At 38.3% G+C, this 25,553-nt stretch overlaps 1 protein-coding gene and 1 non-coding gene across 2 annotated transcripts; one reads left to right on the forward strand and one right to left on the reverse strand.

Moving 5' to 3' along the window:
- calcrl2 (calcitonin receptor-like 2) lies at window positions 1–24,703 on the forward strand. Its single transcript, XM_046397094.1, has 14 exons — window positions 1–109; window positions 1,694–1,836; window positions 12,649–12,706; window positions 13,270–13,444; window positions 16,041–16,148; window positions 16,340–16,452; window positions 17,228–17,319; window positions 17,621–17,750; window positions 17,959–18,112; window positions 19,161–19,221; window positions 19,591–19,657; window positions 20,280–20,498; window positions 20,905–20,946; window positions 21,163–24,703. The coding sequence occupies exons 2-14, from the start codon at window positions 1,787–1,789 to the stop codon at window positions 21,442–21,444; spliced, it is 1,551 nt and encodes a 516-aa protein (XP_046253050.1). The 5' UTR covers window positions 1–109; window positions 1,694–1,786; the 3' UTR covers window positions 21,445–24,703.
- A 195-nt stretch (window positions 24,704–24,898) lies between these two features.
- On the reverse strand, window positions 24,899–24,970 carry trnaq-uug. The gene has a single exon. It is a non-coding gene; the product is annotated as a tRNA-Gln (tRNA).
- Between the last annotated feature and the right edge of the window lie 583 nt (window positions 24,971–25,553).

A 25,553-nucleotide genomic window follows, 5' to 3' on the forward strand; every position in this document is an offset into this window, starting at 1 on the left:
GACCGAAACAAGGTGGGGCGCACGCTCCTGCCCCTTTGCGCTGTGGTTGGACCAGAGTTAGAGCAGGATGGACCAATGGACGGCCAGTAAACATGCTGATGCATTTAAGGTACTTGTTGCAAGAATGTCGATGAACCTGGCATAGAAGCATTTTCAGCGTAATGTTCAATTGAACTAAATGCTGCATTAGCGGGAAGATTTGTAGTCTAAGGAAGACTGAAAATAAAAATATTGCATTAAATATTTTTTTAAATTTATGGATAGAATCAAAACTTCTTGAGCATAGCTAGCTGCCCAGATCTGTGCCGTAGAGCGTGCAAAGCTCTTGCTTTAAAAGTGCAACAATATACTAACTGATTTATAAAGGAATGAAAAGGTTTAAACTGTGTAGCCTCATGTAGTCCAGCAGCCCTTAGATAAAATGTTTTCACACATCACGTAAAGACAGCATTATTGTAAAGTGGCAGCTCTTAAATCAGGCTCCTCAAGTGACACAATTAACCCGTTTAGTAGAGACTGCCAATACATTGTACATTCTTGTTATCTTTATCCTATTTGTCGAATGTGTTATTTACTATGTTGTTACCATCCAGCAGCCACTGACTAACAGTAGATGGCATTGTTGTTCCTCACAGCAACATTACTATTGCTGCTGCATCACAATGTAAATCAGTCATTCCTCTCTTCAGTCAGGACACTGACATCTTAGTAGTAGTAGTAGTAGTAGTAGTAGTAGTAATAATAATAATAAGAAGAAGAAGAAGACATTTTATGTGATTTATAACTTAATAATATACCTTACATTATAGATTACAGAAAACAGCAGCTAAAATCAACCAATATTAGGATATCAGGATTAGGATATTTTTCTGTGGTTGCTCCACATAATGTCTTGAGCTTGTTGTTGTTATACTGTCTATATTAACTGGTTTTTGAAACAATGATGGAGCTCAATGTCAAAATATTACAACTGTTCTGTTCTGTTCTGTTCTGTTCTTACTTGAACTGCAGCCTTTTCGAGGTCAGACCAACAGAGAGGAGCAGGGTGATTAAAAGGCTTCAAAATAAAAGCTTCAAATTTGTTACCCTTGGAAAAATAATGTTGTTGATGATCATTAGTTGTTCATTTCATGCTGTATCATCTATTCATTATATCACCAATCATGTTCTCTCTTCCCTTCAGAAAACGGTTGGTCCATGTCAGTTACTAAACTGTGCATCAGATTAATGCGAAAAGCACTTGTTAAAAGTATTGGTTTTCATGGCAACTTCTTTCACAGATATTGTAAAGAAACTGATTTGGACAGTAGTCTGGATATATATTTGGAAAATGCATCTGCAGTGTGAATTTCCCTCCAGGGATAAATAAAGGAATTCTGATTCTGATTCTGATTCTGATACTTATCATGCATGAATTGAAAATATTTTTTCTATTTGTTGTGAATGTGAATGTGTGTGCTCAATAAAGAGTACAGTACATAAAAACAAAGGAAATTTTTAGGTTCTTTAACCAAAAACTAAGACAATGTAAAAATGTCCAAAAGGCAGATTGAAATTGTTTAATTAGTTATGGGATGTAACTGTAAATCAAAATCTTACCTTTAGTTTCTTTGTTTTGCAAAACAAAAATGGCAATGTGGCAGTGAGTGTTTTATTTTGAAAATAATAGCAGGAAGCTTTGTCTTTGCTACAGTCTCCAACTTGACTGCTGTAGCTGAGTGCCAGAGGTTGGTCAGTGTTGACAGGAGTGCAGCATGAGACCCTTCTCCGCTCTGAGCATGCAAGCATGTGGAAATTTGGAGGAAATGACAGTTTGACAACACGCTCAAAGAAAAGGTAAGTAACAAGTCTCTGTGTATCACTCAAAAGTCAGCCTGCCAGATATTTGGAACACTTCAGGCGTCACTTATTGCTGTGTTATGTGGTTGTTGTTTTTTGTTTTTGTTTTTTTTTTAGGCTTCACTTGAATGTGGTTGTGTGAAGTGTCCATACATCAGGATGAAGTGCACTTTCACTCTCATAAAAAAGAGCGACAGCAATGTAGCATCAAACTTAAAACTGATAGATGAACAGCTTCATAGCACAAGACAAGTTAAGTGACTGTATACATTAGGAGATGAAAGTAGAAAAACGGGACAAAGTGAAACATAACATTAAGTACTTAAAGATGTCCATAAATTCACAATTGAGCACAATGGATTTTGAGAATATCATAGGACTGTGTTTGTTATCAGAAACCGTATTAAGATCATTATAAAGTAACCACTGTCTGCAACAGACACACAACAAAATGTAACTGTTTTATTCTGTATGGGGTTGTAAAGCATATCACCGAGGATAAATGCAGGTTGAGGGAAGGTCACACCCTGAGTTGGCTTGTTGCCTGCTTCTACAGTTGCAATTCTAAGTACCATATGAATAGAAATAGAAACAGAGTTGAATAGAGTGTCGCTGTGATTATCTTTACTAACATGAAACACAAGTCCTTGGTCAACATATGGTACGCTTCTGTGAGTCAACACAGAGTTAAAAGTGAATGATGTGTGACAGTAAAGGTGGGCGATACAGCAGTGATTTAGTCACTTACTGGGAGCTGATAATGTTTTCTGTCATAAGCAGAGCCTCGAGACTCAGTCAAGCTGCGGTGCAGTAGAAATGTACTGTAACTTAAGTACCAGTGAGTGAATGGAGAGTCAAAAGATGCTAAAACATACCTCTCTTACAGACTTACACAGTTTGATAAAATAACAAAACAGTGTACATTACTCACTTGGTGCTCATTTGGTGAGCTGCTACGACAAGTGAATTTCCACCTCTGTGGGATCAATAAAGTTCATCTTATCTTATCTCATTAAGTAACTGCAGCTGGATTCCAAAGAGTGTCGTTTCCATATGGCATTCAGTCCACATCCAAAGCACTAATACAGAGCAAAGCAATGGAGGGTACACGAGGTCGTACCTTGTTATCTTGAACCTGTCCCCGAAAGCTGGATGAGTTGACATGTGCTTTGTTATGTTCTTAGAATTTGCATTTTTCCAGGGCGATTTCCATTCACTTTTACATGCACAATAACGATCACGAGTAAACACTACAGACTTGCAGGAGTTGAGCTCCCCTCATAGAAGTCACTACAGTCATACATATAGAAAACAGGCCGATATACTCTTTATATGTCTGTCACTCTCTAATGCCACCCTCATCCCTGTACTGTGCTTTGCTAAAGTTTTAGCTTTTATTTAAGCCTTTATTTCACCAGCATAGGCTATTTCCATGTTTGCTTTGTGTGTTTCTGTTTCTAATTGGCTCCATTTCAGTCAAGTGTCTCCAGGAATACCCTTTTACCCCCTACCCCCTTCCTCCTAGTGTTGCCACGTTGTAATCCTCACACCCAAGACATGTATCTCAGACCATCTCCTTACTTGACTTTTGAATGTCTTTGACTGGAACAGCCTGCTCTTGCCAGGCAGCTATCAGTGTATTAATAGGTGCTTTGGCTGCTGCTTTGGTCCCAACCCCCACCTCGCTCTCCAGTCATCGTCTCTTTCCTGACATAAACAAGCCAACAACAACCCCCTAAAGTACCTGAAAAAAACGTGCTTATTTTAGGCTCAGTGGTAGATAACTGACGTGTCAGTGTTGCATACTAATAGGTGCAGGGGTGCAGAGGTTGTGGTTAGTGTGGCAAAGATTTCCTTTGCATCAATTTTTTTTTTCATTTTCACAATAGGAAATACAACTCCTTGATGCATTCGTTTTCATGAACAAAAACATCTCCGTTTATTAAGTTTATTTTATCCTATAAGGCTCACAACCCATTTTTTACAGTTGGGAAATATATGGGGTTCTTTGTGAGAAGACCAGATAGCGAGATAAAGGCAGACAGAGTTTGTTTATTCTCTGGGGGAAACTGGGAAAGACCTCGGCGGGGTGAAATAAGAAATGAGATGAGAAAAGAATCAGGCGAGATGCTTTGGTGGTGAATGTGGTGTCAGGCTGACCACATCTGAGAGCTGTGTCAGGGTGTGCCACCTCCCACATGTATTGATAGGTCGCAGAACATGCTAAGGCTGGTATGGTTACTGTTGTACTGGTCCTGGTCTTCTTCTCTGTCAACATAGCCTACGGGCATCGTCAGTCAGCTGTCTGGTGGGACTGCATTTGGTTGGACAGAGGAGTAAAGAGCATGTGGGAGTGATCATATCATGATTTGAACATCGTGTCTAGAGAGCAATGCCTCTCTTCTCTTGTTATACACTGCCCGAGCTGTTTTTATAGCCCCAGAGACAAATAATACAAATATAAAAGGAAGAGGCTCCACATGGCACAGATCCAAGCTGTGGAGAAGCTATTTTTGGGTCCAGCTATGGGAAAATAACCAAGTCTGTAATCGTTCATACTTGGTCATTCTGTTGCAGTAAATCTTGGTCCTGCTGGTGTGCTGGCTCTCATAAGTTATTTACAGGATCAGATAGTGTTAAGAGCACATGGAAATGGTTGTCTTTAACTGTGGGGATAAGATGTGCACTCATTCACAGAATCAAACAGGTGGAGTCCCATGCAGAACCAAATGAGGGGTGTGCAAAACTCACTATATTGTTTGCAGATCAACTCAAAAATAAATAAATATTTCTTTTATGCTTAACTGAGAGACTACATTTGTTCTTTGAAGGTGTGGTGCATCCCTTCTTATGCAGTCACCCCCTGCCTGCCCGTCCATGTACCCTGTTTGACCTGTAATTGAACCTCCTTGTGGTCATTGCATAACAGGATCATTTGTGTGTTGACTGGCTTTTGGCTCTCACTGTCCTACGTGTGTGGTTAGAGTTTGTTTTTTCTGTGTTGTTGTTATATTCCAGTGTAGCTGCCCTTAAACATGCATTATTCCATATTGTGAGAATATTAACACTGCATCAATTACAAATGTATATCAAGTGAATGTTATCTTAATGAGGAACCAACAAAACACAATTACCCAACTGTTAAGGTCTTGGGTACTTTTTAATCCCTCTCAGTGAATTGTTTTAGTTTAGCAGTACATTTAATGTGAGTCTCATGGGGCGCTTCAGTCTCACTTACCAGCCGGCTGCAGATTTTAACACTAGTAAAGAAAGTCAAACATCTGGCTATGCAAGCTAAAGACCCAAGTATTTTTGTTTGGAATTGTTAGAGACCAAACCTGACTGAAGAGGAGAATGTTGCCCTGTGTCTGCTGGTTGTCCAAAAAAGCAAACGTTTCCTGAAGACCTCATGGTCTGGTTAAAATAAGAGCCTGACTGCATCAGATTCCACATGTCTGACGCTGGGAGTTGGGAGGACCGTGTCCAACAATTTTTAGATTTTCCAACACAGACAATCCCACAATCATGGCTTCTTTACACATCGGTTAAACGTGTGTGGAGGTGAGAGAGCGAGAAAAGGAGCTCTTTCTTCATCGGTCACACTGCTGCTTCCATCCCTGTTTGTGTGCTCATCTGAGATTGTCTTTGAGGACGGATTGTGTGCACAGCTGTCCTGATTTGTACAATTTATTATATCAAGACAAAAAAAGCTTTGCGTGTGTTCTTTCAATACAAGCATAACCAATTAGGCCTTTAGAGGGCATGTCGTACAACCTAGTTCATTTTTAGCGCACTGAGCCATTCACCATTCATCCATCCAATACCTCTGGACTGCTGTTCAGCCAGGAGAGGTTTTCTTTGCTGCAGGTTGTTATTGTTGTGTCCGCTGTTGTCTTCCCATCTCCTGCTGTGCTGTCACACTAACTTTATTTTTCTTGCGATGAAAGCCATGACAGATAAGGGAGGCCATATTTTACCTTGTCTTGTACAAGGCATACTGTGTAGCTTTGCTGTTGTTCATGTTTCTGTAGACAGTTCTTACAGCAGACTTTTTGACACAGGTGTAATTAATAATGTCAGTGATGGCTGAATTCTCTTTAGGTGTTCCATTTCCAGGGTTCCTCCGAGCTGACTGGGACACCTGAATGTAACACAGCCAACATTAAGGGATGTCTCTTTTACTTTGCTTATTCTTTGTCAGTAATCATATTTTTGAAATTAATAAGAAGCTATAAATCTTCAAAACCTTATTATTAAACAGTTACTCTAGACTCATTTTAAATTATAAATATTACATTTTTTGTTATTGCTAAGACAAAACAAGATGTTTGAAGATGTCACTTTTTACATTTGTGACAGACATTTTTCTCTATTTGTTGATTTGTTTTTATCCCTAATTGAATAAATTAGGAAAATAATTGATAACAGTAATTGATAGAACAGTAATTTGCCCACAGCCCTACTTTATATATTAGATTTTAGACTTAAACATTTTTAATGTCTAGAAGACTTGTGTTTTTATATTAAAAAGCTAAAGTGATGTTAGTAGTGTCCCCTCACTATGAAAGGTTTCCATATCCCTTTGTGTATGTGTAACAATGGCTTATTTTTAACATGCAGGGCTGTTTAGAAGCGGAGAGGGGTGAGAAGGGAGGAAGTTGTTGCAGGATGACGGAGGAAGATAATAGCATCCTCTTCAACCTTCATCCTTCCTTTGCCTTCCCTCACATACGGGTTTACACACACACACTCTCTTGCAGTTTGTGTCGCTGCTTCCCAGTGGTTCTCTGGATCCCCTGCTGGCATTCAAATACGTACCACACACACACACACACACACACACTTCCCTGGTCCCTGGATAGTTACAAGGGGGAGCTCTGACTGTTTGTCCTATAAGACGGTGAACTAAAGCAGCTTATTAGAGGGAACTTGAGCAAAATGTGGAATTACAAATTCAGTCCCAGTAGGTGTTAGATATAAGGTTCAGGCAAGTTTGAATGTTAAAGTCATGTAAATGCCAAAATCAGGTGAATTTATAGAATGAAACTAGCAAAATAGATTTACTCAAGGATGTTACATAAGTACAATCTTTTAGTACTTGTACATAACTTGAGTGTTTTCATTTTAGCTTCAGTACATTTCAGAGAGAAACTTCCACTTTCATTTCAGTGAAGGGTTTACATTCCACCACTGATTGTACACATTGTACAACAGTTTGTATATGTTAGCAGTTAGATGCAGCTGACAGAAAATACATTTTTGCAAATCAATCAAACCTTTTTTTTGATGAAAAATTTCATGTAATAATGCTAAAATAAGAAATTTGATGCTATGTCCTTGAAATTAATATTAGACTTTGAGAAGAATCATCAGTTGAGGATGGGAATGTGTTTTTCCTTACAGCAGTAGCCTTTTGGCATATGATTAACTGTGTGGAGGAAACAGTTTAAAATTTTCCTTATACTGCATCCCACTGAGCAGTTTCAAGGAAAATAAGCAGACCTAGCATATAAATAAATGTAAAGCTCCTTGTTTCTCATCCCTGGTCAGCTAATTGGTTGTGTATTTTTGCTCCCTCTGTCTGGTTCTTCCTGGCGTTGTGTTTCTGGTATTTTATCTTATCTCTGGAAAACGCTCCCATCTGCAGCACAACTCCCTGTGATTGAGCCTTTTAGATGTGCTTGTTTTAGTTATCTTCAAAAGAACATATTTTAATTATAAAACTATATCTTCTTTTTTGTTGTCCACAGCAGCAGAAAACTTACCACTCAGCTATTTGTGCTTGAGGCTGTTATTTTATGCTATGCATTTTTTTTTCCTTTTTCGTTAAAGCTTTTAGTCTGGGCTTTTGTTCTGTTCTCCCTTAAGCATAGGTTAAACCTGTGCTAGGCTAGAAGGCTGGAAGTGGTGAAAACACATGCATTCATTGTTTATTTGTAGTAGTAAAAGCTACATTCTAATGAATTGCTGCTGCTCACCCTGTACTTCATGTAATGACCTCTAGGGTCGGGACAAAAAGCTCCTTTAAGTTACAACAGCATCTGCAGTCCATTTCACTGGGTGCAAGGGCCTGGTGTAGCGAGATTTCCCACCATTCCGTCTGAGGACCCCTGACCCCATGGGAGCAGTATGACTCTCACAGTGAGGTTTAATGATGCAGAGTGCTAGACATTTAAAAGAAAACATTACAATATGTGGAAACAGCAAGACCAATAATCAAAGATTACATACATGCAAGTTAAAACTGACCAAACATAGATGATATGATATGTTTTGGCAGGTGCAGTGGAGTATGATGAAGTGATCTCAAATAGGTTTTTGCTGTCCTGCATTGATTCATTTCTCATGAAGAAACAGGAAATCAGTGCATCAGTAAATAACTTGACGAAGGGATAAGATACCAAACAGTGGAAAATATTTAAAGATTGGAATGACAGGAAAGCATGGAACGCTGACCAAAGAGCTAGCAAAGCCTGAGCTGAATTATTGATATTGTTTTCCAACTTCTTTTTCCACTGCCAGGAGAGGTAAGTCTATCTTAGACTGCGTCCCAGTGAGCCTCAGGATGCACATTGAGAAGTGCAGTTTGTATTTTATAAGATAAAATGTTAATATGCATAGCTTATGGACAGATAGATATACTAGAGATTTATGTTCTACATCCCAGAAAGAACACACTGTTCGAAGAAGAATCTCTGGCTTGTTAACAAATCATGTGACACATTTATTTTTAGCAGAAAATAAGCGGAAAATTAAAATTTATGGATGAAGCCTTGCCATAATATCACTGATATAATCCTATTATCTTAAGGAATCATGTGAACTTCTGGCCCAAGAGATGTATGTTTAATTTCTTCAGCTGGGGTTCATCTCCTACCGAATCCTTCTAACTACAAAAGATACCTGAGGCTCAAAGACAAGTCTTTATAGTCTTTAAACACGAGTGTATCCCTCCTTTATCCACTAAGATACTCTGATATTCCATTTTCCATAAAAGATCTTATTCATTTTGTTAGAACTTCCATATCTTTGCTTTAAACCCTTTTGACGTAGCTGTTTAGCAGCCTCACAGGACGCTGTTTAAAGCATTTTTAGGACATTTGTGTTTGTGTCAAAAACCACCTCATCATTATGTTTGCCGTGTGTTTGTTGCTAGATGTGTGATTTCCGCATACAAAAAGGCATTAGAAACATCACTTATCTTGCGTGCTTCGGTTGCCAAGAGACACTTCTGCTACCTCTACAGCTGGTTTCAGTTCCTGGCAGTAGCTTTGACAGCAGATTGTGTTGCACAGATGACTGGCATTACAGGCTCTTATGTGGGGTTTCGAAGGCTGATGCTCTTATTAATATTTTTATGATTAAAGTCACCCGTGGCTTATGACTTTCTTCTGTATTCTGATGAGTTATTATGAATTTAAGCCTCTTACACACAATTGTACACATGGTGTTGTTTCTACAGCTGTTACCACACAAGTAAAGCATCCATTCCAGTATGACAGAGACTACTCTCAGACCATCTACACATCACACTGAAGGAAGAAAGCAGGACATGCTGAAATGTCAGGAGATCAACTAACATAAGCACCAACATTTACCCACACTTGACTTGTCATTAACTGTCGGGGTACTTAATGGGACTCTGTGTTAACACGCTGATAAAGTGCTCTACAAGCTCTACAAGATCCACTTTCCCTGTTTGCAAAATACATTTTAGATTTTTCTAGCCCCAAACCTGTTCATTCCTACTGAAGATTCTTTAAACTGAGTCATGAATGAAAAAGTGTAAAAGTGCAGAAAATGGTGAATTGGTGGAGGACTATTTTTAGTCGCAAATTTAGACATTGGGACCATTACACCAACGGGGACTTGCATTCTAAATAAGACAACTTTGCAGCCCCATAGGATTTTGGAGCGTTTCTGTGGGAATTTCTGCCCATTCATGCAGTAGAGCATTTGTGAGGTCAGGCACTGATGATGGACAAAAAGACCTGGTGCATAATCTCCGTTCCAGTTGAGTTGAGTAGGTTGAGTTCAGGGCTCTGTGCAGTCAAGTTCTTTCACACCAAACTCATCCAGCCATGTCATTATGGATCTTGCTTTGCGCACAAGGACACAGTCATGCTGGAATAGAAAACGGCCTTCCCCAAACTGTTGCCACAAAGTTGGAAGCATAGCATTGTCCAAAATGTCTTGGTATGCTGAAGCATTAAGATTTCCTTTCACTGGAAGTAAGGGCCCCAGTCCTGTTTAAAGTGGGTTTAACTTTATTGACATTTAAAGCTTAAATATTACCCTGTAGACTTGCTGTCTAGAAGACATGCTTTCATTTTGCTGTGATTTTTGTGAGGTCCTCTGCACCTTCCTCACTTGCATTTGTCAGCATATTTGCTTCTTCTTTTTCACGTCTGTTGCTCTTGATCACCTCAATTAATAGTTAAAGGTGACGACCTTGGAGAAAGGGACACCAAGACGTGGACAAAGGCATTGAGAAATGCCAGAAAACAAAGACAAGTCAAACTACTTGGCTACAGTCCACCGATAGATTGTCTGCAGTGTTTGCTAGTGACAATGGCATGCAGAGAGTGCTGCCAAGGTATTATATTATGCGAGTGTGAGTGTGTTTGTGTGTCCTTGGATTTACAATGTCTGATCGGGAACAATACATTGCTGGAGGCAACTGTGTACATAACAGATAGAAAGGCATTTGTTGTTTGGTTTTTATTGAATGGAATTGTAATTATAAATGAGTGCCTGTCTGTGGGTGTTTGTGTGGGAATCGTCGTCATCATTGCCTACAGAAACTCAAAATCCATTCTTACAGAAAAGATGTCACATTGCAGTTTGAAATTGGCAGTGAGTGCTCAACATCAAACATGGGAACATATTTACACATTAAAAAGCAACTGTTGGTCTTGACTGCAATAACAGAGGTCTTGAAAGGCTTTATTAGAGAATGAACATGGTTTATGTGCTGGTATAGCCTGAGCTCTCTTGATGTATAGCTGTTTATTAGGTAAGGAAGGATAATGGAAAATGAAAGTAATAGCAATGTCTGGCCTGAAGGTATTTGAATAAATGGGATGTTGGGAACCCACTTAATTAGGCTAATTCAGTTCTGTTGACATTTCCACCATGTGCTCTTTAAGGAAGCTCTCAAAAAAGGAAAAGGAAAAACACGAAAAAATGTGTTACACAGAATGCATACACATTGGATCTGAACAGGGTCAACATACCAAAATCATTATGAGAGATAAGTTTATTTGCATTGCAATAATGCTGTCATGTCTTCCCATTCAATATGAAGCTGTAGATTGTATTTTATGTAAAAAAAAAAAAAACCAAAACTCGTACATATTTTATCTGTAATTAGTGCAACATTCTATGCCTCACCATCATCAAACATGAGTGACTGCAGACCATTACTCAAGGGTTAGCTACACATAAATATTCAACCCTGAGAAATGATGCACTGCAAATGTTTTAGTAATTACCTTTGAATCTTGGGGTGAGCCAAAAGAGCTTACTTCTGTAAAACCTTTGCATGTCGCTCCTTTTGGGTACGAGACATAAACACAAAATCACTGAATATTAAAATAAGCTTTAACTACTCACTGAAATATCATTTATTAAAATGCCCTGTTTTACTTAACTCTGTGCTATGTCTTGTTTATCTCACATGCTATGCATCTCTTGCTTTACATGAGCAAGGAGAGGTAGAAAAAAAGGAAAGGAAAAATGGTTTTTCAAACTTTTTCAAGGACTGGTTCCCGAAACCTTCACGCTTGTGACGCACAACATTCCCACATTTCTTACTCCTTCATTTTTTCATCTCTCTTCCCCGTAGTCTAAACTATCTAAATGTTTTTGTAACTCTACAAACAAGAGCTTCTTGGCTTGAATTTGAACTGTGACCACTTTCAACTGACTGCCAATCTAGACTTTAATCATTTGTACCATAATATTCTATTTAGATATCCCTCATAGTTATCTAGATAAACAGTTTGACTATCGATCCACTCAAAAATGAAGGATCTTAAATTAAGGATCTTAAAAATAACATTTATCTCATGTAAAAGATTTTAATAAATACATTTGTATTGGTTTTTAGAGACTATACCTCTCTCTCTTATGCCTCCTTGTGCTCAGTATTTTATTCACCCCTGTTTGGCTCATTCAGCTCAAGAGGAAACACTAAAGGGAACTTGCTGCCCCTAACCTTAACCCTAACCCTAAACCACCCCAATAATAATAATAAACACACATTTGTTTCTATGACCCTGAATGCACAGTGGAGGGGAATGACTGGTGGAGCATGAACTTCCTGTCCTGATAGATGAGAAAATACACAAACTGTGAATAAACATACATTAACATGCGTATTTAAGACTGTGCACTTACATAAACAATGAAATTTAAATTACAATAGGTATTTGCCAATTTCTTCATCTTATGGACTCTCAGATAGATACATTGTACCTGCCTTGGACTTTCACTTTGACTACATCAAGGTTTCCTTCACTGAGGTCACTTAATTATAGCCTTCTGTGGTCAGTTGCAGGGCTAAAAGTGTCTTTACAGTTTGGTGACAAATCTTCCCACATTGGTTGATATGTTGAATGCAAATTTTGTCATACATGTGTTATAGGATATCAAAGCAGAACTGTGATTAAATTGCTAGAGTGTCATGAAGTTGTAAAACTGTATTTACCACAGTTTGTAATGAATAACAGCTTCTCACGTGATAATGTGTGATTGGGATCTATTGTGAAAACAGTTACATTGCTCTTGTTCTTGTTTCCCTTTTAGAAACATGTGGAGGTCTCTAGCACTCTCACTGATAGTTGCACTGACATTGGGTATCGAGGTGAGTTTGATCGTGTGTGTATACAGCCCTTTAATTGTCTTTGTATGTGTACTAGCTAATTATGGTGCATGCTATTTGTACTCCTAAATTGTTTTCCGAGCTCTGAAGCTGGAAGTGACAAATGAGATGCCCCCAGATATCGAAATACCAACCCTTCAACTCCACTGAAGGAAAATTGAGTCCACAAAACTAGATGGCTGCCCTGAGCCTAGACTATATTCAAAGCTGTGGTCTTTCATGTTTTTTTAGCGCTTTTATTTTTTTGTGTCCAATGTAGTAAGTTGTATATACAATATCGTCTTACCGTACTCTCTTTATTAGCGACAATGGCTAATAAAGAGAGTTAATTAATTAATTAAAGGGAGGAGGCTACCAGCCACAGTTGTGCCAGATCTACTGTCATATGGTTAAACTTGTGAAATGGTCGCAGTTTGGTTAGGTGTAGGCACCAAAACTACTTTTGTTGACATTATTGTCTTTTATGTGACATAATGAGAATGGTTAATACAAGAGGACACATTTGCCATTCTATCATCTTTAATTTACAGTGTATTTTTACCCAGGTGTCCCAGTCTGAGGATGTGGGGTCCATGGTGGCTGTCGAGAAGGTGATGGAAGATCAACAAGGGAACTTCAGTGACATATCCACCTTAGCAGGAGAGTCCAGACGCGAGATTCTGGCCGCTCAGTTTGAGTGCTACTTGAAGATAATCCATGATCCACCACGTACAGAAGATGGTGATAAGACTGTACCAATTGTTCTTTTGTTTTTAAATGCACAGCTGTCCAGCTGAAACTTACATCCTCTTAATGGTATAAACATGTTTTGCTTCTGACGGGTGACCAACAGATGTTAATTACATTTTGCAGTTTTAATAAAATCACTCCCTCTGAATCACTTATTGTGTATTACAAGTAAAACAATTAATCACAGGATATCTTTTTAAACCAATTTATTTTCTTTGTGCTTAGACATCTTTGGCTTTGCTGGACTCCTCTTTTAGCACTACTGTCATGCTGCAATGCGCAATGAAGATAGGAATAAAACTATGACTTTCAGTTATTTATGCTGAGAAAACCACAAGAAGCATTCTTTAGAAAAAATATTTTCATTTTAATAAAAGCTTTTTCAGAATCAATAAGACAATACTTTTTACAATAATTAATCTCACTTTAGGTTTATGTGGTTTGAGGTTTATGTCAACCTCAAACCACTATATGCAGAATTTTTCTGCTTTAGGAATGGTAGTGTGGATCTGTTGGTTGATCTGGTCACCTATTTGGCTCAGACTGAAATGTCTACTAACTATTGGATGGATTGGATGGTCAGAAGATGAATCCTTCTGACCTTGGTAATCCTTTGATTTAACCTTTAGAGTGACCATGAAGCTACCATTTTTGTATCTTTAATTTTTTTTATTTGAATACTTGGTTTGGTTTATGAGCAAATGCAGTACTTGTTACTGTAAATGTACTATGTTTCACATTCTGACATTTGTCATTGTTGATAAACAGGTGCAGTGTAGACTATGTGGTGTTTTCAGCCTATTCACGTCAGGGTCTCTGGGTCAGATGTGTGTTGAATTGGGACAATTAGTGGCCAGCATTGACTGTCTTTGTCTATTTGGATATGACTGTCGCAAGTCAACAAAGTAAGACAATTTCAAATCCTATACACTGAGCCAATACATGTTCTGAAAATAAGAAGCTGCTCATGTGGAATTGAGTAGTTCAGTCTCCTGTGTCCTACTGGCTGAAAGAAATGGCTTATTTTGACATGGTGAAAATTGATGCTGATGAAGCTTGCAAAGCTCAAATTAATCTCTCACTATTAGGTTCGTAATGTCTGTAGATGTGTAAGAAGATGAATTAGCTCAATTTTATCTGACCGACTCATAACTTCTTGCTCATTTATTTAAAGTTGCCTCTTTGGCACAGTTTTCCTCTGCTCAGCATGAATTACACTTTTAACAAACAAATTTATATTGACATGTGAATATAAGCACATTAACAGGTCAGGACATAAATGTCTACGCCTTCCTGAATAATGCAGAACTCCTTTTTTATAACATGCAAATATGAACATGTGCCTCACTGGCTGTCCTACCCACTAATAGTTTCCAGAGAGAGAGAAAGGAAGTGAATCTGAAAGAAAGGAAACCTGCCCTTTGTCTCTTTCCCAGTGCCTGTTACTCCCACTCAGTACTTCAGTGTCTTTGAAATGTTGTTTTGCGCTCCCGTCCCCAACATGCCACTGTGCAACCTGGTACTGCCAGGCTTCCGTCTATTGTTGACAAGCCATGTGTGGGCCAGCTGCGGTTAGACACGTAGTTTATAGAAGTCTAACACACCCTTTATGATTAATAGATCATTTCTATGATTCATCCAGCCAGGGACTTAATTAAAAATTTAAAAACTTCTCTACTTTTATGAATCTCTGTGGACATGTGAGCCACTTACAGCACAGTCCCATTACAGAGCTGTTATAATGTATGTGTTGAGTGAGAATACGTTTGAGTAATCCTCGGTTTTGGCTAGGTTGTAAATTTAAACCAAGCTTATTATTTGTTTGTCTGATTCCAGTAAAACACATGAGTGTTTACTGAGACAAACTTAATTGGTCTGGGTTTGATGCTCAGAAGAAGAGAATGAACCAGTGATTTCTCTGTATTTCACCATTTCACTTCAGACAACATTGCACACCTTACAATTCCTCTTTATATGTCAAATACTGCCCAAATATTATTTACATTTACTACTAATTTAAAGTATGTGTAAATATACAATATAGTATAGTATGTCTTGTTGTTACTTTTGTTGTTCTCCCACATCCTGTGGATGAACCATCTTTTCTCGGAGGAATATTCAGCCACACAAATGATGCCTTTTATGCTTTACTTGATTTTAATACAAGGAGAACTGGAGAGGTTAACATGAGCGATGACACTGGACAGAAAAACGGCATTACCTACAGAAACTTCAAATTCAATGTAAAATACAGCTGGACGGAGCATACTACTTATGGAATTAGCACTTAGCACCAGGGATTGAGACCCTGTTAAGAAGGTCTCTAAGAAGCATGATGGGATTAGATGCTTGTTTCTTCATATGTTACTTTGAAATTAGAAGTGGATGAAGGTTACACGCTGCTCTTTTTCATCTCTTTACTTCTGTGACTGATCAATCTTATATCTTAAAGCTGCATATGTACAAGCACTATTACACTTAGTCTCATAAACCGTGTCATGTGTTTTTGAGATAGAAGACACACTCACATCCATAATGTCTAGTATCTGCAAGTTTTTCAGTGTTTTGTCCTTACTGCCCTCTGTAGGATCATACTGTAACCGTACATGGGATGGCTGGCTGTGCTGGGGGGATTCACCTCCAGGGACTGTCATACAGATGTGTCCTGAATACTTTTATGACTTTGACCCTGCTGGTGAGACTGCTTGTTTAGTTATTTGGCTATTCAAATAATTGCAACAAATAAATAAACAGATACACCAACACAGAGAGATGCAAATTATGTTCAGCATCTACAGCATAAGCTTTTCATTGTCTCTTTGGTACCTGAAGTCACCTAAGTCAAACTGTAAAATATGTTTGTGTAAATGAAAATGTCTTCAACAGAGAAGGTTACCAAAGTATGTAATCCTGATGGCCAGTGGTTCCACCACCCAGAGAGCAACAGAGTCTGGACTAACTACACCCAATGTCAGACCTACACCAAAGACAAACTCAAGGTAAAACACAACGCAGTGAAACTACTGTGTGTGAGAGGATTTCAGTGCATTTTTGGAACACATTTAGTTTGTCATTTGTTGGATCAGATAAATATTAGTCTCTTTCAAGTTTGCTGGTGTATAGTGACCATGGGGCTTAAATAAAATGCAGTTAAGTGTAGCTTCGTTTGCTTAATGTCCTGAGACTAATGACTAATTCTCACAGCATTGGTTGACCTGCTAACAAACAGCTATAGTGTGAAACTACAGACACTGTGACAGGATGAAATGCAACAGTGCACCTTCTTTTTTGGCATGAAGTGGAATCTGAAGCGACTACAGGAAACAGCACCAGAGAGGTTTATGACAGATGCTGATACCTTATAGTCAGGAGTTACTTGTCCTTGGACAGCTGAGCATAACAACATGAAGTGGCTCGTGTGGTCAGAGCACTGTAAACTGTAAACTCCATGCTTAGCCAGAGTCACAGTTAGAGTGAGTGGAATCAGATTTCGCTTGAACCTCCAAACCATCAAAACTGATATGGGGTGAAAAGTTGGCCTGTAGTTGGGTGGTGTCAGAGCATCTTTGTGAAACGAGGTGTAAATTGTCTCAGTCATTGTTCCATGAATCTCATTTAATTGCCATGACGTTTGGCTAGCAGTATGAATATTTTCTTCAAAGCATCTAAATTTGTGGCCATTCAGGAAACACTTTCTCAACAGATGTTTCCTTTCTTCTGTGCATAGAGTGTATTCATATTCATCATGAATAAAGTACTTCTGTGTTCCTGCAGTTTGCCATCAGTCTCTACTACCTGGGCATGGTGGGTCATGGGCTGTCTATTGTATCTCTGATCATCTGTCTGATCATCTTCTCCTACTTCAAGTGAGTCATGAGTTTATATGAGTATATGTCTCCTGCTTTGTATGACCTATTTCAGTGATTACTCAGAAACTGATACAAGCTGCTTTTATGTAAACTTATATATGATGCTTATACCATAGTCACAACATTCACAACATAAAATGAATGATCTGCTATACTCTACAACTGACCAATAATGCAATCTGACCAAAGTCTTGCTATGGCAATTTTAATCAAAAAAATCTTTTTTCTAAGCCTTTAAAAAGCTAAAGAAACCTAAACTAGTATCTTTCCCTTCATTCTCTCCTTGTCTCTCTTTCAGGAGTCTCAGCTGCCAGAGAATCTCCCTCCACAAAAACATGTTTCTCTCCTTCATCTTGAACTCTGTTGTTACTATAATGTGGCTCTCGCTCAGTGCGGCCAGTAGCCAAGCCCAAAATACCAGCAACCCCGTGAGCCACTGAATTTATCTGTATTTCATCTCATTACACTAATAAAATAAGTTCACTTGCCTAATTTCCCCACGTTACAAATACCCCACATATAACATAATGGTGTGCTCATTAGGTATTGTCTCAAACTGTGGATGGCTCTCTGTTTTTTAATTCTATAGGATAAAATCACCTTTGTAGTGAAGTCTTAGTGTTTACCGTTTTTCAGGTGAGCTGTAAGATCCTGGCTGTGCTGACTCAGTACACATCTACTTCCAACTACTTCTGGATGCTGTGTGAAGGCATTTACCTCCACACGCTCATCATAGTGGCCGTCTTTGTCGGGGAACAGCAGCTCTTCTGGTACTACGTCCTGGGATGGGGTGAGTCAGGAGGATTTGGCATACACTGCTATTTCCAAAACTATTTCCTTTTGTGCTTCAGTGTGAGCTCATGTCTACATTAAACAACCTTTTTTTTCTATAGTAACACTTTGCAAATAGCCCAGAAGATTCACACAATGTCTACAGAGACAACATTAAAGTATCGTAGTGAATTTTAATCATGGACTTGCAATACCCTGTAATACTTTATGAGTACCACTGCAGGTGAAGAGTTACTGCATTACTGCATTATCCCCAACAGATCATTTCAAAGTATACCTGAATACATGAAAGCATCCACAATTTTTGACTATAATTTAGTCTTGAATACTTTTGTTGCACTGAGAGCTTCAATGTCCAGTGGTAATTCAGTGCAAAAATGTACCCTTGAAGCCTGGATGTACCTCTGCTTAGATAAGTGTACTTTTCATTTCTGCTCTCATGCAGGCACTCAGCTCTTGTGCATTGACTACAGATTCTCTCCAAGCCTCGCATCATTTTATATCTGTACAATAAAGCCTGCCTAAAATGGCCATGGCACCAATTGTTTTTTTATTTTCTCTTGGGTTATTATGTGGATTAAACAAGCGACCTTTAACATGTTAATTTTTGAGTCTTAGAGGTGCTGACCATTGGATTTTGTTACCTTTCTACAGAGCCAGGGTAACCAAATTCTCCATTTCCAGTCTCTATGCTAAGCTAAGCTAAGCTAATATAACTACCTCCTCATTCCAGCTTTATATTGAGGAGCTTTAGAGTTTCTGGTTTTCAGATTTTATTAACCTTTGGACAGTACCAGGCTAGCTGTAATCATTATGCTAAGCTTAGTTAGCCATCTCCTGATATTGAACAACAAGATACTTATTGATCTTCCCATGTAACTCTCTCCATACCATATTTCATACCAGGCTATTCCATTAAAGGTCATTGATAGTACTATACCACTATGTGAGATTAAGAATTTTACTCCTCACATGATTTTAACATTGTTATGCAACTGAGCGGTTCAGGATGTCAGTCTTATATTTCTGCCTGTTTCTGTCTTAAGGTTTTCCCATCGTTCCCGCCATCACATATGCTGTGGCTCGTGAGCTCTTCTTTAACGACAAGTAAGGTGTAGTCGGTTTACTGTTCTTTTATAACAGCTGTGAAATCCAAGACCATAAGAGACCAAGAATGTTGCAACATGCAGTCTTCTAACATAATGACTGGCCGAGATTTCTCTCTCTCACTTTCTCCTTCCTGTGACCTTACCCTGTTTGACCACTTTCACGCTGAGAGCAGCTGAAAGATATTGATTTGCCTCATCAAGTGGTGTTTGTCTGAGCCCTTGGCCTGCTGATTCAGGTGCTAATGATGAAAGATTTAGGTTTTCATTAAGCCCTCTGGCTTTTTTATGTCACTGTGCTGTGTATGTGAAACTTTATCGGAAAAGTCCCTGCAATTTCACTTATTCTCGCTCTCTGTTTTTGTATCAGGTGTTGGATCAGCTCAAATACAAACCTGGTCTATATCATTCATGGACCCATTCAAGCTGCACTGCTTGTGAGTAATTAATAACGGTATATTTTATATTTACGATGTATAAGATTTAATCTTGCTCCTTTGAAAACAACCTTAAAAATACCTTTTTAAATGCTTATTGAGCAGCCTGGAGTTATTTTGTGTCAAACTTATAATGTAAATGAACACTGTGGTTTATGTGAATACACACTCAGATCAGACACACACTACAGTGAAATTATAGCACAGATGAAATGATTCAACAAACTAGTGCCAGGGGACTTACAGCAAAAACGCATCAAAATGACATTGTGCTTTCTCCATTTAAATGCCAGGCAGAGTAACAGAAAAAGAAGTGACCAACCTCCATGTACTTGTTATTTGAAGATGTAGTTATAGTGCCACCATCAGGCCAATCATTATAATTCCTTGGATGATATGCAAAGACGTACCTCTCTTTCAAATCAATCAGAATCAGAAACAGAATCAGAATTCCTTTATTTATCCCCGAGGGGAAATTCTTTAGAAAGTAAGAAGAGTAGCGTAATATATTAAAAAACAACAGAAAACAGTAAAGAAAGTCGTATCGACATATGCGCACTGATGAAATCCAGTGTATCTGCAGCCTTAGTATATTTATATCTCTGTCTCTCTTCGTATACAGGTGAACTTCTTCTTTCTCCTGAACATTGTCCGGGTCCTGATCACCAAGCTGAAAGACACCCACTGCGCTGAGAGCACAGCCTACATGAAGGCAGTGAGAGCCACCCTCATCCTCGTACCTCTGCTGGGAGTCCAGTACATCATTTTCCCCTGTAGGCCAGAGGGACGCATCAGCCGGGCCATCTATGAATTTTTTATGATTATCTTCAGCCACTTCCAGGTACAGTCAACTATAACCTGGAAATTATGGTTTGAACAAAATGCGGATGCTAGTACCTGCAATTTCGTTGTGCCTAAAAAGTACAATGACAATAAAAGCTTTCTGTTCTGTTCTACTACTTGCCACAAAGACTCTCTTGAACCCTCTTGAATTTAAATAAATAAGTGCTATTTGGTCTCTTATTTTTGAATTTGGACATTCACGTGCTCCATAAATTAATATTAGTAAAATTGCCTTCTTGTGGGGGCCATTTTCAAAATCGCAGCAACTACAGAAAAAGAAAGCCATGCTGCTTTTGGTGTGATGAGTGATGGTAGTGATTATTTTACATTCATTATTTACAGGATCGTTTTAATTACATCTGTGAGTGTATTTATGTATAATCTAACATCCCATTACTTTGCAGGGACTCCTGGTGGCAATTATATTCTGTTTCTGCAATGCTGAGGTATGTGAAAAACTATAATCTTTCATATTTCGAAGAGACTATAAATTGTTAAAAATGAACAGAGATTTCAGGTAGAACAGTTGCTATGACCCAGATCATGTAAAGTGTTGTGTCATATACATTATACTGTATCTAAATCTAAATCTAAAATGGCATTTATTTAGAAAACTAATATTGAGAATTTTATTTAAGTTGACTATGGTTGTTGACTTCCAGGCGCAGACAGCGCTGCGGAGGAAATGGGCTCAGTGGAAGTCTGGCTGGGGAGATACACCTGTCACCAGCAACCACTTTAACTACCACAGCTCTTCCATCACCGAAACCAGCCGTGCCACCATCAGCTTGGAGCAGCCTGCTGCTGCGTCTTTTGAGCAAAAGGAAAACGGTCAGTTCTTGTCCAAGGTGCATCAGAGCAGCAACGGGCAGCAGAAAAAAAGCACGATGTACAGCAATGGGGAGGTGGACACATTCAAGAAGATGGAGACCACCAACATCTGATTGGAGAAGACAGAAATGGTGGAGATTGTGGTGCCACACACACACACACATACACATACTAGACACAAAGACTAGTATAGATTGAAGGTGAATTTTCAAAATAAAGTGATTGGGCAGAGTATTTTCAGTAAAATATCTAAAAAGCACTTACAAAACATGTAACATTCACACATTTTTGACTCATTTTTGAAAAAATCATTGATATCACGTTGCCATTCTCTTATCCTAGTATAGTAAAGTTTTTTGTGCACGTATTCTGTTGCAATGAAGACCACTTCCGCCTGTTGCGGTATTTGTTCTGGTTTTTATACTGTATTTCCTGTTAGAATGGGGGAAATGTGCAAATCCCAAGCCTGACATTTTTACATCTCCATTGCAGAGCTGTGTTTGTGTGCTCTGTTGCTTTCTGAAGCCTCTGAATGCTTTACTTGTGCACCACTCTGACCAATGAATGTCATAGCCCACTGATGTGATTTCATTTCATCACCGACCTGCAGAAAGCCAGCATCACCAATTAAGCTGTTTTTCGGACAATAAAAATGTGTTATTAGGATGAAATAACAAATGGACACAATCATGGTTTAGATTTCAGGATAACATGGTTGAAAAATAGGAGATGTATAAGGTGGCCAGAGGGCTTTTAGTTTTGAACATGCCCTACTTAATCTTGGTGAGCACTTTGGACCAATCCACCCTACAAGCAAAACGCTGTGTTGGTCGATAAAAACTGAGTGACATCTGTTGTACCATAGCCTATAAAAATGTAGGTCAATAATATTATTGAGAAATTTATTTTTTCTGTTAAAACAGGGTGCAACAGAGACACTAAGCTGAAAACCAAACTGTAGAAGCTGCACTCTGGCTTAATTCCTGTCTACACACTTCTACTCCCTCAGCCACAGAAAGTCTGCCAACATATTAGCTACACTTTTGCTAAAGAAAGTTAAAGCTAGCTGGGGAAGTAGCCACAGCTTGCTTTAACTAAAGCTAAAACCTAGCCTACATTTGCTGTTTTTCCCACCCATCACCTGTAATTGTAAAATGTCTATTTTTATGACATCCACTAATTCAGTTTCTTAAAGTAGCAGAGTAGCGTTAGAGCTCAGCTTTTTGGAATTCGTTGTTTGGTGAGATTCGGTTACTTTGAAATTACAAGTTTAAATGAGTGAAAGTGTATAAATTAAGAAAATATTAGCAGTAGGTGAACATACAAGCACACACACCAAACAGGTGTCTATGAACTATGGATTGTAAATAATTTAAATAAATATTTTTCTTAAACAAACTTAAAATGGGCACAGAGTCTAAGAACATGGCACAAAATTTGTTGGTAGACATTTTCTCCTGCATTTTATCAACTAGATATTGGCCAGCCAGTGTTCGATAGTCTCGATACTGACTCTCGATACTGAGGAAACACTTTACAGCTGTAGTCTGTTAAATTGGACACTATGTGTGCTTACACAAACTATCAATTTTTTTTTTCTTTTAGAAAACGATTTGATTATTTTTATGGGTAATAAAGAGATCCGCTTTGAACACAGAATGTATCATCTTGAAAGGGCTTCAGGTGGTTCATATACACAGCTCATGTAGCTCTACAAGAGAAAAAACTGTGGAAATCTGTATATAAGTATAACGTGTTTTCAAAGATTAGCAAAGATCACGTCCTGGCTCCACAACAGCTAATCATGTATCTGGGGAGTTTCTAACAACTTTTGAATCAGACTAGAGCTGATTTACTTCCTGGAACTAAATTTCATGCTAAACATTATGGGTAACAGCTCTCCTAATTGAAACTAGGAGCGGAGCTTTAATTACAGGATAATTTCTGCTGTAGAGATAATGGAGGTGTGCAGTGGCGCAATAATTTCACCCGTACTGAATCTCAGTCATTCTCTTCACTCACTCCATGAAAAACACAGCATTGGAGGGATTTTGGCCAGCAAATAGCACACATAAAAACACATGAAAACAACATGGTGTCTGCAATAGTTTATGGAAGGAGTGTATAGGATGTGTGCACATGTGTTTTTAAAAATGAGTCCCTCCAACTATTTACTTTCTGTTACTGTATAACAAATTTTATTGTAATATAATGGAGAATCTAATGAAAACAATCACAGATTATACAGAGCTGCATATTCTATTTGAAATGTTTCTGTGCCAAATACAGCAAATAGAACCACACAGTGCACAAATGTACAAATCATTAAGAATAAATGTTTTTTTCTGTCACTTATTAACTCTGCTTCAGTCAGTATGAGAAGGAGACAATTTCAAAGATTTATCATGTCTTTGTTACTATAGTTCTTATTGTTTTGTAATATACTATAATATCATTGTTTCGGCTGTTAGTTAATATAGACCGTTTCACTATTTCTAATGCTTTGTATCATTGCTACAAATTTTTTCAAATGCCCAAATACAATTCACTGCCACTTTAAGGAGTTATAATTTAAAGTTTTTTTTTCATTGCACATCTACCGTGTTGTATGTTAACTGACAGGCTAAAGTTTCGGCACCTTTTTTAGTTTCCACCGGATTATTTAGCAAGTCTTATGTTTGAAAATGATCTAGTAGCAAATGTATTTGGTGTTCCTCCAGGGTGAATTCACGCACAACATATTGGGAATACAAATACTGCATTGTGGATACAGCAGGGTATACTGATGCAATGGGGAATAGTACACAATTGTGCCAAGAATAAAAAGAATACAGGTGAGTGTGAGTGGGCGCTGTTAAAGAGCAGTGCTTCTCGACTCATACTGCACAGGATTTCTTCCCTGTTCATTTTTACCAATGCTGCTTGTCAGCAAAACAGCCGTCGCGGATATATTTGTAAAGAAATTTGAGAAACATTCCAATAAAATATCAAAAAAATGTTCAATTCAAACATATAACTGTAAATATATTTTTAACACTGCCTACATGTAGAAATAAACTTTTGTGACCATAAACCTGTGGTATTCAGTGTAAGAATGCAATTCTAAGTGAAGTTATTTAATCATTAATAGAGATTTTTTTTTTTTTTTTATGTTATGATATTGCTTTTTGTTATGGATCTGAGTATTATAAATAGGGTATGGGTCCAGATCAAATCCTTTGCTAGAGATCACTTGGGGACATCTGTCAAGCTTGTCTTCCCACAATATTATCATATAATATAGAAAGATACATAGATAGAAAAAGTGTATCTATCTATTTATCTATCTAAAGAATTTCCCTTCGGGGATAAATAAAGGAATTTTGATTCTGATTCTGATCTATCTATATTTTTGACTATACTGGCATCATTTAGGGAATTCCATATGAGCAACAAATGCGGTAAGCAGCAGGGGACAAAGAGGGCTGCATCTACGCGGTGATACTTTTGGATGAAATTTGGATGGCGTTTGGAAATACAAGTGGTATTCAACAGTTTCTGCTGCACGCATCTCCGCGTAAAAGGATGAGGTCCCACCGAGATTTGAACTCGGATCGCTGGATTCAAAGTCCAGAGTGCTAACCATTACACCATGGGACCAGATAGTACCGCCATGATGACTCGTCGTCTTATGAAGCATGCGCAAATATAGCGTAATGGCAATGCTGATTTTATATATGTAGATAAGTGCGCACGTACACCTGTACATATCTGTAAACCTGGCTAAGATTATTAATTGACCTGGAGCACCACGACACAACCGTAAAGGTGACAGTGGAATTAACTAGCTGATATTGTCTAATCCGAGGTCACTTAAATGCTTAACAATTGTCCGAAAACCCTTGTATCTAACGCGACCTCCAAAATAACTCAAAAATACCGAACAGTAAAAAATAATGTCGAGGTTATACAGATTAAAACATCCATTAGCTTTGACTGTGAGTGCCGCAAAATGTAAATGGATACCGCGACATAACGACAAGATATTAACTCTCTTTATTTCTGTTTCGGCAGTAAACTCCGGGAAGGTTTGAAGCAGTATCTGCTCACATTATTCAGTTCATCTACTGTAGTTGATACATTTGTCCCCTCAGTCTACTCTCTGTCTTTCTGCTCATAATATCACGAGGTGCTAACAAGCACATTATTTGGGTTGAGAAAGTTGCCAGGACACGTTGGGCCA

The sequence above is a fragment of the Scatophagus argus genome, chromosome 8 (assembly GCF_020382885.2).
Source record: "Scatophagus argus isolate fScaArg1 chromosome 8, fScaArg1.pri, whole genome shotgun sequence".
NCBI lineage: Eukaryota > Metazoa > Chordata > Actinopteri > Scatophagidae > Scatophagus > Scatophagus argus.